A 14357-nucleotide genomic window follows, 5' to 3' on the forward strand; every position below is an offset into this window, starting at 1 on the left:
GAAAGTTGATTAGCAAAAGGAATATGAGAGGATCATGGGGCAGGAGGAATAGGGAGAAAGAAAGGGGGAGGGGGGAAGCCCAGAGGATGGGCAAGGAGTATAGTGAGAGGGGCAGAGGGAGAAAAAGAAGAGAGAGAGAAAAAATTAATAATAATAATAATAATACAAAATAATAAATAAATAATGGATGGGGTACGAAGGGGAGGTGGGGCATTAACAGAAGTTAGAGAAGTGAATGTTCATGCCATCAGGTTGGAGGCTACCCAGACGGAATATAAGTTGTTGTTCCTCAAACCTGAGTGTGGCTTCATCTTGACAGTAGAGGAGGCCGTGGATAGACATATCAAAATGGGAATGGGACGTGGAATTAAAATGTGTGGCCACTGGAAGATCCTGCTTTCTCTGGCGGACAGAGCGTAGGTGTTCAGCGAAACGATCTCCCAGTCTGCGTCGGGTCTCGCCAATAATAGAAGACCGCATCGGGAGCGCCGGACGCAGTATATCACCCCAGCCGACTCACAGGTGAATTGTCACCTCACCTGGAAGGACTGTCTGGGGCCCTGAATGGTGGTGAGGGAGGAAGTGTAAGGGCATGTGTAGCACTTGTTCCGCTTACAAGGATAAGTGCCGGGAGGGAGATCGGTGGGAAGGGATGGTGGGGGGGCGGGAATGAATGGACAAGGCAGTCGCGTAGGAAGCGATCCCTGCGGAAAGTAGGGGGAAGGGAGGGAAAGATGTGCTTAGGGGTGGGATCCCGTTGGAGGTGGCGGAAGTTACGGAGAATTATATGTTGGACCCAGAGGCTGGTGGGGTGGTAGGTGAGGACAAGGGGAACCCTATTCCTAGTGGGATGGCAGGAGGATGGGGTGAGAGCAGATGTGCGTGGAATGGGGGAGATGCGTTTGAGAGCGAGTTGACGGTGGAGGAAGGGAAGCCCCTTTCTTTAAAAAAGGAGGACATCTCCTTCATCCTGGAATGAAAAGCCTCATCCTGAGAGCAGATGCAGCAGAGACCGAGGAATTGTGAGAAGGGGTTGGCATTTTTGCAAGAGACAGGGTGAGAAGAGGAATAGTCCAGGTAGCTGTGAGAGTCTGTAGGCTTATAGTAGACATCAGTCGATAAATTGCCTCCAGAGATAGAGACAGAAAGATCAAGAAAGGGGAGGGAGCTGTCGGAAATGGACCAGGTAAACTTGAGGGCACGGTGAAAGTTGGAGGCAAAGTTAATGAAGTCAATGAGCTCAGCATGCGTGCAGGAAGCAGCGTCAATGCAGTCGTTGATGTAGCAAAGGAAAAGTGGGGGATGGATACCAGTATAGGTTTGGAACATAGATTGTTCCACAAAGCCAACAAAAAGGCAGGCATAGCTGGGACCCATACTGGTGCCCATAGCTACACCTTTAGTTTGGAGGATCTCCCCCTCCCCCTCCCACTTTCAAATCTCTTACTATCTCTTCTTTCAGTTAATCCTGACGGAGGGTCTCGACCCAAAACGTTGACTGTACCTCTTCCAATAGATGCTGCCTGGCCTGCTGCATTCACCAGCAATTTTTACATATCTGAGTAATTTTAATGATTTAACATTAAAAAATACATCAAATTCGTCCCCAAATGAGTACCACCCATTGATTCTGTGTGATTACAGCACAGATTTCATTCCCATTAACCAAACACTACAGGAATTCTGAAGTTACCTTTTGGTACAGATAGTAGACTTTCAGGCCCTCTGATTGACTGATCAGCCAAGAACAAATTCACTGTGTCCAATGTGCTCATGATCACTGGCTCTTTTGCCTTCAGCTCCCGTTTGAAAGTCTAGGGGGAGAAAAGCACATTATATTTCTACTTCTACTTATTTTACAATCAGCAATGAAACTACAATATCAACTAAAACAATGGAAGAATGCTTCTCCGAACGTATACTTTCTGCAACTTGTGCCCTTATTGAGTTAATACTCTTGAAAAACCTCTGTCACAGAAGTTCAATCAGGCATTTCTTTGTGTCTACTTTTCCATAGTAAAGGCTGACTGAACACATGAATAAGATTGATTAAAGTCTCATTTTTGATTTTGAATCTTCTCTGTGCTGCGAAAAACACGATTGTTATTCTAACTCCAAAAAGCTTTAGTCTTCTTCCTCCCATTTCCAGTGCCATATCCTACATCCAAAACTCCTTATGCCACTTTCTATTCTAGAGGAGAAAGAAGTCTCCTTGAGAACAGAGATGCTTTCTTTGATCCTTCATACTTTGTGGGTGCTGCAGGCATCAGGTGCCTGGTTCACTCCTCTCTTACATCTGGTTCAACTGAAATCAGTGGCAGGTGGGAGCTTATACTGCAGCATTTAATCAGTGCTCCTGACCAGAGACAAAATTTCAAACTTTTTGGTTTATTGCTTAAATTTACCACCTTATTATGTTGCTTGGGATGAGATCAAGCTCAGATTTCCAAGTCATCTGCAGTCAGATGACCTGTTGACATTCACACTCTGTAGTTGTGTGTGAAGAATGGCTACTTGCATGACGTACCGGAGGACAGGTGACTCTCTTGAATGATTCCCAAACAAGGAATTTCTTCAATTCCATTTATTCCTAAAAAAAACATACAATCCTATGCTGACCATCCCAATGGGTATTCAGGACCAACCTTTTTGCAGATTTTATTTTGCAACACCAGACTTCAAGATAGAAACAAAACAAGGTTTAGTGCAGTATTATCAATCAGAAAAATGAGATTTTGCTCTCGTCTTCTTTCTTGATTCTTGACTCTGAAGCTACTCTTTTTTTTCCGTTCTAATGTTCAGCAAATATACTACATGCCCTCAGGGTACATTCAAGCTATCAAATTCATAAGCATAAGACAAAAAAGGTTCACAACAAATTGACTTTATAAAACTAAATGTAGTTTCAAAAAATACTTACTGAAAGGAAGCAACAAACAGTCTGCTCGAGTAACTCATTAGGTAAAGCAGTATCTGAAGGGGAGAGGAACTGTTGATATTAGGGGTTAAAACCCTGGATCAGGACTTAACAAATGAAGTGATTCACTCTTGAACTGTAGGTACTTTGCTGAGCAAGGATCCTACTTTGTTTAAATAACTGGGTTTAAACTTTTTCCAGTACATTTATTGGCATTAATGTTTGAAATTTTTCAGGATTGGTCCCTTGTATTAAGTAATGCAAATCAATAACAAAGCTCCAACTGTAATGACATGACTGAGATGGTTGGTACAAGTTAATACTTCAATGTGAATCGAGTATAAAATATATTCAAATTTTTCAAAGTAGGATATAAGATTGTTCTTGCATTATCATTCCCTTGCACATGTTGGTTCATGTCTTCATGAAGATAGAAGAAAAAATTAGGAAGAAAGAAAATACGGCCCAAAAAACTGAAAACAAAAAAAAAACAAACCCACCATTTGACTTCCATGCAATTATCTTTTGTCTAAGTTCAAAAGATACTGGTTTACTTTCATATTGAAAGTGATTGCAAATTGATATTACTGCCACCTGTCTCAGCCTTTTGCTCAGAATCAAAATTTGTGTTGCTATGAGGCTTGGCAATATATAGGATTGTTTATGATGTTCATTTTGACGGGATTAGTCTGAATTTAAATTGGATGTTACTCCCAAGCCAGGACTACAATGTGGCATGAGGCAATTTCTTCCAGGGAAATTTATACTTTTATATCAGTATCAGGTCAAGCTTCCATTCTCTGGATTCAGGCTGCATTTGTGTTGGTGCACACCTATGTTCTGGGTATAGCTACAGTGTGAATACATGTTTGGAGAGGTTTTAAAAATAGTTTTACCAGCAATGATCAATGAAGAACTCAGAGTTTCCATTAAATACTCAAAGAAACAGTTTCCTGTTAGAGATTTTTCAGCATCCCACTTCTAACACCATTCTTAAGTGACCAGAGAAATGGAATGGAAAAGAGAAAATATTGTGTTTGCATTATTGTGAGAAGATTCTGATAATGTACTATACAGCATAACAAAACTGAAGATTTTTCATCTCATAAAATATAGAAACATAGAAAACCTACAGCACAATACAGGCCCTTCAGCCCACAATGCTGTGCTGAATATGTAGTTACTTTAGAAAGTACAAGGGTTACCCATAGCCTTATATTTTCCTAAGCTCCATGTACCTATCCAGGAGTCACTTAAAAGATCCTATCGTATCCACCTCTATCACCATCGCTGACAGCCCATTCCACGCACTCACCATTCTCTGCATAAAAAAATTAACCCCTGACATCTTCTCTGTAACTGCTTCCAAGCACCTTAAAACCGTGCCCTCCTGTGTTAGCCATTTCAGCCCTGGGAAAAAGCCTCTGACTATCCACATGATCAATGCTTCTCATCATCTTATACATCTCTGTCAAGTCACTTCTCATCCTCCGCCGCTCCAAGGAGAAAAGGCCAAGTTCACTCAACTTATTCTCATAAGGCATGCTCCCCAATCCAGGCAACATCCTTGTAAATCTCCTCTGCACCCTTCCCATGGTTTCCACATCATTCCTGTAGTGAGGTGACCAGAACTGAGCACAGTACTCCAAGTGGGGTCTGACCAGGGTCCTATTTAGCTGTAATATTACCTCTCGGCTCCTAAACTCAATCCCACGATTAATGAAGGCCAATGTACCATATGCTTCCTTAACCACACAGTCAACCTGCGCAGCAGCTTTGAGCGTCCTATGGACATGGACCCGAAGATCTCTCTGATCCTCCACACTGCCAAGAGTCTTACCATTAATACTATATTCTGCCATCATATTTGACCTGCCAAAATGAACCACCTCACACTTATCTGGGTTGAACTCCATCTGCCACTTCTCAGCCCAGTTCTGCATCCTATCAATGCCGTGTTGTAACCTCTGACAGCCCTTCACACTATCCACAACACCTCCAACCTTTGTGTCATCAGCAAATTTACTAATCCATCCCTCCACTTCCTCATCCAGGTCATTTATAAAAATCACAAAGAGAAGAGGTCCCAAAACAGATCGCTGAGGCACACAACTGGTCACCGACCTCCATGCAGAATATGACCCATCCACAACCACTTTTTGCCTTCTGTGGGCAAGCCAATTCTGGATCCACGAAGCAATGTCCCCTTGGATCCCATGCCTCCTTACTTTCTCAATAAGCCTTGCATGGGGTACTTTATCAAATGCCTTGCTGAAATCCATATACTCTACATCTACTGCTCTACCTTCATCAATGTGTTTAGTCACATCCTCTAAAAATTCAATCAGGCTCGTAAGGCACAACCTGCCTTTGACAAAGCCATGCTGACTATTCCTAACCATATTATGCCTCTCCAAATGTTCATAACTCCTGCTTCTCAGGATCTTTTCCATCAACTTACTAACCACTGAAGTAACACTCACTGGTCTATCTCTACTCCCTTTCTTGAATAAGGGAACAACATTTGCAACCCTCCAATCCTCTGGAACCTCCCCCATCCCCATTGATGATGCAAAGATCATTGCCAGAGGCTCAACAATCTCCTCCCTCACCTCCCACAGTAGCCTGGGGTTCATCTCATCTGGTCCTGGAGGCTTATCCAACTTGATGCTTTCCAAAAGCTCCAGCACATCCTCTTTCTTGATGTCTACATGTTCAAGCTTTTCAATCCGTTCTAAGTCATCCCTACTATCGCCAAGATCCCCCTAATTTTATTCTTAACCTCCTTCCTGTTAGCCTGTCAGAATGCAAGATTTTTGGCATGCCCTTTGTAGCTTATTTCAGATGAATTCTGAGTTAACTTTGCAATGTTTAAACAAAATACAAACATGCTTTTCACCAACTTGTGTAGCAGTGCTTGATATCACTATTTGTAAAACTGCAGTGACGAATTTTGCTTTTGTTTGGAAGTAATATTATTTGAGCAATAATCCAATTTAGGTTATAGACCGCTCAAAGAACTTAAGGAAGACAATTATTCATTGAAGCAAATCAGAATCTGCAGGCAGTCATAATATTTGAAATACACTTTCTGAGTTTAAATTTGAAAGATAAAAAATTGTATTTCTCTTACTCGGTGAACATCATTCTGCTGTTGCACTATGGGAACATCACCACCAATAGGCATTTGCCTCCTTAGTTCATCATTCTTCAAATTCATCCATGTAAGTAAGTCCTGGAGGGAGATCTTCAGCCGCTTCCACTGCTCAGCATTTGTTTCCAGACAGGCTCTATAAGCAAAGAAAAAACCCACAGCATTCTTATTGCTCCAATTACAACAAAACAACCATGTTATCATAACATACGGCTGTACTTAAGAATTGAAACAATCTTCATAATAGCTCAAAAATATTTCTACAGTGCTTTAATATTATTCACTGAAACAAAAGAACACGATTGAATCTCATCCAGCATGCTATTCAAACAGCCACAGGATTTTGTGCAATCAACTGAAATTATCCCTTCAAAACTAGTGGCTGAATAGGTGGTACAATTAGAGAGCACAACAATCCCTTGGTTATCATTTTTTTTACAAAAGAATATTCTATATCTGATTCATTTTATTTTTGGCATCTGCCGAATACTCTTTGATTGCTTGCTAATAAAACAGCACAAGTTAAAATTGGTGTTAAAGCAGCATCTACGACTGAGTGCGTGACTTGCATTATCTAATGGGCTGCTTTACCGCTAAAGCTATCACATCACTATTGGCAGGTGAGTGAAGACTGTGGGTGACACAACATTAAACTATATGGATCTAATGAGTCCAAATGTTGATTCTCAGTAAGTTGAGATACAACTCTTGACTTTAATATCCTTTGATTGCAGAAAGGAGAAACTTGTCAGCTTTGGTTTTCCCTCCTGATTATTTGCCAGTAATCTTGATGGGAAATGTGCATGTGAGAGCATTAGGAAAGGAACATTTTTGACCATGGCTCTGATAACTCTCATACATAAGATAGAAAACCTTTGAAAATACTTGTTGGGTCAGACAGCATCTGTGTAGAACAAAGCAGTAGCAAAAAATCATTCTGAAAAGTTAACTCCATTTCGCTCTCCACATATTCTTCATGACCTAAGCAAGAATTCACAAAATTTCCTATTCTCATTTCAGCATTTCCTTCCTTTGCAGCATTCGGCTCTTGTGAAGACTTTCAGAGATGAGTATCCCTTAGAATAATAGCCAATATAGCTTCACAAATGAAGAGACAATGATAAACTAGTATCCAAATCAAAGTACAGCTCCAATGCCATGTTTAAGTTTGTTGATGACACAACTGTTGTTCGCTGATTGAAAGCTGGTGACAAATTGGCATGTGGGAGGGAGTCTGAAAATCTGGTTGAGTAATACCACAACAACAACTCTCACTCAACGTCAACAAAACCAAAGAGCTGATTATTGACCACAGGAGGAAGAAACCGAGGGTCCATGAGCCAGTACTCATTATGGGATCAAAGGTGGAGAGGGTCGGTAACATTAAATTCCTTGCTTTTAACATAACTGAGGATCTGTCCTCGGAAAAGCACATAGGTACAATTACAAAGAATTCTTTCCTGCTTAGAAGTTTGAGCAGATTCAGCATGTCATCTAAAATTTTGTCAAACTTCTATAGATGCAGAGTGGAGTGTATCTTGACTGGTAGCATCATGGCCTGGTATGGAAACACTAATGCCCAAGAATGGAAAAAAAAGTGGTAGATACAGCCCAGCTCATTGCAGAAAAAGCCCTCTCCACCACTAAGCACACCTACAAGGAGCACTGCTACAAGAAAGCAGCATCTTATCCATCATCAAGGACCCCCATCATCTCTACTCACTGCTGACATTCAGAAGGAGCTAAAGGAGCCTTAAGTCCCACACCACCAGGTTCAGGAATGGTTATTACCCTTCAACCATCAGGCTGCTGAACCAGCACGGATAACTTCACTCACCTCAAATCTGAACTGATTCTACAACCTATACACTCACTTTCAAGGACCCGACAACTCATGTTCTCTGAATAATTTATTTATTATCTATCAAGTTCAAGTTTATTGTCATCTGACTGTATATACAGTACATACAACCAACCAAAACAACATTCCTCCAGGTCACAGTACACCCATAATACATATATCGCACACGACAATAAAATATTACCTCAAATAAATTAATAAAATATAATTCAAAATGCATGTAGTGCACAGCACAGGTAAACAGTAAGCAGCTTGCTATCCTAGTGATGAGACCTCGCTGGTGGTAAGGTTTTCACTAGTCTCAGAGCCTGGGAAAGAAGCTGTTATTCAGTCTGGCAATCCTAGCCCTGATGCTGCTGTACTTTCCTCCTGATGGTAGTGAGTCAAAGAGATTGTGGGATGGGTGGGAGGGATCCTCAACAGTGCTTCGGACCCTTTGTGTACAATGCTCCTGATAAATGTCACAAATAGAGGGGAGGAAGATCGCGGTAATCCTTTCAGTGGTTATTATTATCCTCTGTAGGGTCTTGCGGTCCGATGCCACTCAATGATGCAGCTGGATATAACATTCTCAATGCTACTCCTTTAGAAAGTTGTTAGAATGGAGACGGGGAGTCTTGCATGCCTCAATCTTCTCAGAAATCGTAGATGCTGCTTTGCTTTCTTGACTAATGAGGAGGTGTTGTGGGTGTAGGTTAGATCGTCTGTTATTTGCACACCAAGGAACTCTGTGTTCTTCACCCTCTCAACAGCAGAGCCATTGATGTGCAGTGAAGAGTGGGTGACTTGCACCTTTCAGAAGTCAACTATCATCTGTTTGTTTTGGCCATGTTGAGTCTCAGGTTGTTGCTCTCACACCATTTGACAAATCTCTCTGTCTCCTCTCTGTATGCTGACTCAGTAGTTGCTGATGAGGCCAGCTACTGCTGTATCATCAGTGAACTTGATGATGCTGGTTTAGCTGGATCTGGCAGTGAGTCAGCAGTGTGAGTATCAGTGGCTGGGCACACAGCTGCCAACTCAGACTGACTGGGATATTCCCATCAACAAGTCCAAGATCCAGTTACAGAATGGGGTGTTGAGTCCCAACAAGGACGGTTTACCCACCAGCCTCTGAGGGATTATTGTATTAAAGGCCGAGCTGAAGTCGATGAACAACATCCTGGAGTATGAGGCATCATTTTCTAGGTGGGACAGGATGGAGTGGAGGTGGCTGAGGCTATGGCATTATTATTATTTTTTTTATTTGTACTGTTTGTCTTATTTTGCACATTTGGTTGCTTGTTAATCTTTGTGTGTAGATTCTATTAAATTTCTTTGTTCGATTGAGGAATGCCTGCAAAAAATGAATCTCAGGGTGTGATCTTTGGTGGCATGTATGCATTTTGATAATAAATTTACTTTGAACTTTGAAATCAGTACCCAGTAACTTGACTGGAAAAGGAGAGAAAATGGAGGTGGGGGGTTGGGGAACTTCAGAAGAATGTAATGCAATGTATTCAACTCACTAAGCTATTAGTAATTCACAAAATAAATCTTGATGCAATATTTCAGTCCAGCCAACTTTTGGAGATAGAGAATATTCTGTTATTTAGCAATACAATGAACATTAATTTGAGGGGCCACTCTTCATGACAGCTACGCAGGTACTGTTCACCAAACTTTCTGGACCAATGAAGCAGTAAATTGCCGCAGCCAGAATTCCAAGAGCTTCCAGCTGCCATTAATTATCTGAAAATAATTTGAAAATCATTCTGTGTAACAATAATTACATATCTAACTATGGGCAAACTATATTTGATGAAGAAAAGATAACAAGCTTGGGAAATGACAGCAGCAGTTCAATCCACACTTTTTTTGAACCAGGTGGACATTGGAGTCAGTTTGAAGGACAGATTCTAGAGGATTTCTAATAGCTTAAGGAGGATAAAGATCTTGAGTGAGTTCTGCTAAATATTGTCTGTTGCTCTAGGTGTAAAAATCCTGCCAATACTGATCTATTTTCTCTGATTAAACTCAGGTCACATTGGAGAAAGATTTCAATATCATGACCACAAAATCTTCCTAGATCCCTTTCTTACTTAACTGCTATCCACAACCTTACTGGCAATCACACTCATTTAAAGTGCAACTTTGAGTTGTTTGCCTACAAAGACACACAGGGAAGCAGAACACATAGAGCCACTGCCTCACATACCAGAGACCTGGGTACAAACTTGACCTCAGCTGCTACTTGTGTGGAATTTTCATGCTCTCCCTGTGACCATATGGGTTTCCTCCCATATCCCGACAATGTGCAGGTTTTGAAATGCCCCTAGTGTGTAGACTATTGAGGGGGAATTGATGAGAAGGTGGGATGATTAAAAAAAAAAGTTTTTTATCGGATTAATGTCAATATGTGATTGATGGTCTGCACAAACCCAGTGGGAGGTGATACTTGACCCTTACGCGTTTACTGCTCCTGATTGAATGATTCAATAAATCTCAATCATTTCCACAGATTCAGATTTACGTACATCAAAACATAGAGTGAAATATGCTGTGTGTGTTAACAAGCAACACACCCAAGGATGTGCCGGGGACAGCTTGCAAGGTCACCACACATTCCGGCTGCAACACACATGCCTACAATGTTCAACATTACAATGATATAACACACACACAAACTCCATCCCCGGGACAGTCTTCCTCAAGGCCTCCAGTTCTTGGCCCCAGAATCCCAAACTTGCAGAAATCAGGCTTCCAACCTCCATTCTCTGGTCTGGACTCAACCCCTATCTCCTGATTCATGGACTTCGGTCTATCACATTTCAGGCTTTCTATATCCAGTCTTAGCGAGTTCTGGACTTTAACCATCAGCTCTATCCTCCTAAGTTCAATGTTCAAAGTAAATTTCTTTTCAAAGTACATGTATATCACCATATACTACCATGAGATTTAATTTTGTGGGCATTCACAGTTAATACAAAGAAACACAACAGAATCAATGAAAAACTTCAAACAACAAAGGCAGACAAACAACCATTGTGCAAGAGACTTCAAACTGTGCAAATACAAAACCAGAAATAAAAACTAAAATGACAACAATAAATAAATAACCAACAAATATCTGGGACATATATTGTAGAGTCCTTGAAAGTGTGTCCATAGGTTGTGGAATCAGTTCAGTGTTGGGCTGAATGGAGTTGAGCGAAGTTATCCCTCTGGTTCAAGAGCCTGATGGTTGAGGAGTAAAGACTATTCCTGAACCTGATGGTGTGGGACTTGAGGCTCCTGTACTTCCTTTATGATAGCAGCTGTGAGAAGACCGAATGACCTGGATGGTGGAGGCCCATGATGATGAATGCTGCTTTCTTGTGACAGCACTCATTGAAGATGTGCTCAGTGGTGGAGAGGGCTTCACCCATGATTAATAATCTGCTCTTAGGTTTTGCTAAACTTGAGTGAGAGGTTTGCGTGTCACCATTCAACCAGATTTTCAATCTCCCTCTTATATGTTGATTCATCACCACCTTTGATTTGGCCATTAACAGTGCTGTTCTTCAGCAAATGTAGATATGACATTTGAGCTCTACTTAGCCTCTCAGTTGTAAGTATAAAGTGAGTTGGGTAGGTGGCTAAGCACGCAGTAAGCGCACTTGTGGTGCACCTGTGCTGATGGAGGTTTGGAGATGATGTTGCTGCCAATCTGAACTGACTGGGGCCTGCAAGTCGAGGATCCAGTTGCACAAGGAGGTGTTGGCACCCCAGTCTTGGAGCTTATTGATCTGCTTTGAAGGGACGATAGTATTAAATGCAGAGCTGCAGTCAAAGAAAAACTTCCTGATGTATGCATCTTTACTGTTCAGATGTTCCAGTGTTGAGTAAAGAGCCAATGAAGTGGCAAATGTTGGTGACTTGCTGTGATGAGAGGCAAATTAGAGTGGATCAAGTCGCTCCTCAGGCAGGACTTTATATGTTTCATCACCATGGATGTAAGTGCTACTGGACAACAGTCATTTAGGAAGGTTACCACTTTCTTCAGGACTTCACCATTCTCTGGGTATTGACCTCAGAGCTTACCAATCATGGGTTTGAGCTACAGGCTTTGCCCCATGACTCATCAATCACGGGTTTGACCTATGGACCTTGATTGACCTGACCTCTGGGATACTTAACCTTTGACCACGCAGTACCTCTGGCTTCAACATTCAAACTCCCATTCCGATCCTAGTGGTCTGTGGGGAGGCGGAGGAGTGGGAGTCACTGGCCTGAACACACTTGGAACTCCACATACTGGGAATAGCTGGTCTGCTCAGTGACTGTTGACATAATCTGACCCAATGTCCAGATTGCTGACCTGCACCACAGAACATTCCAGCTTGTACTCCAGACACAGGCTGCCTCCCCTGACTTTTTATTCTCCCTCATCCCTGTCCCTAAACTCCAACATGACCCCTAACCCCACCCCCAACGCTGTCTTCCAAACCATCCCTATGAACCTAAAAAAAACTAAGGTTGAACCATGACAGACATTGTAAATAGGTGCCAACTTGACCCAAACTCTGGCTGCTGCTCTTGATTCATCACTTACTGGTCTGACCTTTAACTATCCCTCATTTGTGTCCTTAAACCCTAACCTGACCTCTAACTCTACATGCTGTCCCCAAAACACTCACTACCCCTTTGACGAGTTACCAATAGGGGTGCTGTTCTCCAGGCACATCAAGGACAAAAGGAGAGAGTCTTCTATATTAAAAAAAGGCATGCTACTTCATGAATTCTACCATCATCCAGTTTGGCAGTTCTGCAATCGAGTTGTCAGTATTGGATGCTTTATGGACCAAGTTTCTCCAAAAATTCTCAAAATGCATATCGATGCCCATTTAAATTAGACATCAGTGCTTCTCCATGAATCAGAGCTGTAGAGCCAAATAACTTTTTTGTTGTTTCAATAGTTTAACAGGATCACTTAATAAGTAAGCATGTGTAAAAAAAACAAAAAGAAGTTGACATCTTTATTGATAACCCATGAATAAATCCTCTGTCTATTTCTGGCTCCTGAAGGCAGAGAGAATATTACTGCTATCTGATGTTGCCAGTTTTTGGACAAGATGAATTTTCCTGTCAATATATTTGCATTCTGAACAGAGTTTTTTTGTCACCCAGAGACTTGTTCAGTCTGATATAAATTGAAAACAGTTGCATAGTCCACATCTTAATAATTCCTTAACAGTCTGCAATAATTGCTTGGGAAGTGATGTTGCTTGAGCAAGGATGCCAGGAGTCTTTACCTTGTAACAAAAACAAAGCTCTCCCTTTTAAACTATTCATTCACGGTTTGGATTGCAACTCTACAGAATTGCTTGGAAGAAACCACTAATCACAAACAAATGATTAAAAACAAAGTAGAATAGTGGCTGGATGTAACTGCTGGTGTTCATTTAAGGTGTGTCATATTTTCAGATTCAGATTCACTTATTTATCACATGCACATCAGAACAGTGAAATGCGCTGTTGGTGTTAACAACCAACACAGCCTAAGTATGTGCTGGAGACAGACTGCAAGTGTTGACACACATTCCAGTGCCAACAAAACATGCCCAGAGTACTTTGGCAAGTGGTGGAAGCCTAAAGTTCAGAATGTTTGGCTCACACAACTTCAACTCCACATGTTTAATTTCATAAGACTTTTGCTGGCTTTTCAAGATGAAAATCTTAGCCTACAAATAAATACCTAGAACACAAGTGGGCAAGCAAGGGTTATGAGGCATTTTGAATGACATACCCTCTGGTAGGAAATATTGCCTCCAACTAAGTGATAACAGAGATCATAGAAGCACCATAACCAGAAAACTTATCTGCAGCACATCTACAAAAAAAAAAGCAACATCTTGAATACACTTGACAAAGGCGCCCTCTGTTCGTCAGGTTTGACCATGGATTAAGTTATTGATATGCAAGCCAGACGCAAACCAGGATAGTACGATGAGGCTTGCCCTCTCCACACAGCTGACAAATCCAAAGGAACGGCAGAAACTGATACAGTTTGGCACCAGTGGCGTCGCAGGAGTTGCCAGATAATGTCGATCTGAACATAAGGCTATCTTCGGGACTCCAGCTCCGTATTTTTTCTTGGGTTTACTAATGAAGCCTTCCCCGCAAGGGAGTATAGCTCAAGGCAGTGGAGGTTTGAGATCAGAGTTTTCCTTCTCCAGGTGATAAGATATGCCTCATATCAAGTATTGTGTCTGCCAATCAAACCCCTTTCTGATGGCACAACTTGTTGATATAGTGAACTGCTGAACCATGAAACCCAGGGGTCTCCACGGTGGCATGAGTCTGTTCTAAAACTGCTAATCTTATTTCAGGAGTTCTGAGCCAGTGAAAATGTGGCTAAGGCTCCTGATCAGATCACTACCTGACAACCACAATTGGATATAGGT

General features: G+C 41.6%; 1 protein-coding gene across 9 annotated transcripts in view; it reads right to left on the reverse strand.

The window, feature by feature from the left end:
* Positions 1-14357, reverse strand: part of dmd (dystrophin) — a 1998855-nt gene that overhangs the window by 227989 nt on the left and 1756509 nt on the right. For all 9 annotated transcript variants that reach the window (XM_063050913.1, XM_063050911.1, XM_063050907.1 and 6 more), the window contains 2 exons: positions 6051-6207; positions 1694-1814 (listed from right to left, as the gene is read on the reverse strand). In XM_063050913.1, the coding sequence (XP_062906983.1) occupies positions 1694-1814; positions 6051-6207 (278 nt within the window). The remainder of the gene's footprint in view (positions 1-1693; positions 1815-6050; positions 6208-14357) is intronic.

This window comes from Mobula hypostoma, chromosome 6 (assembly GCF_963921235.1).
Source record: "Mobula hypostoma chromosome 6, sMobHyp1.1, whole genome shotgun sequence".
Classification (NCBI taxonomy): domain Eukaryota; kingdom Metazoa; phylum Chordata; class Chondrichthyes; order Myliobatiformes; family Myliobatidae; genus Mobula; species Mobula hypostoma.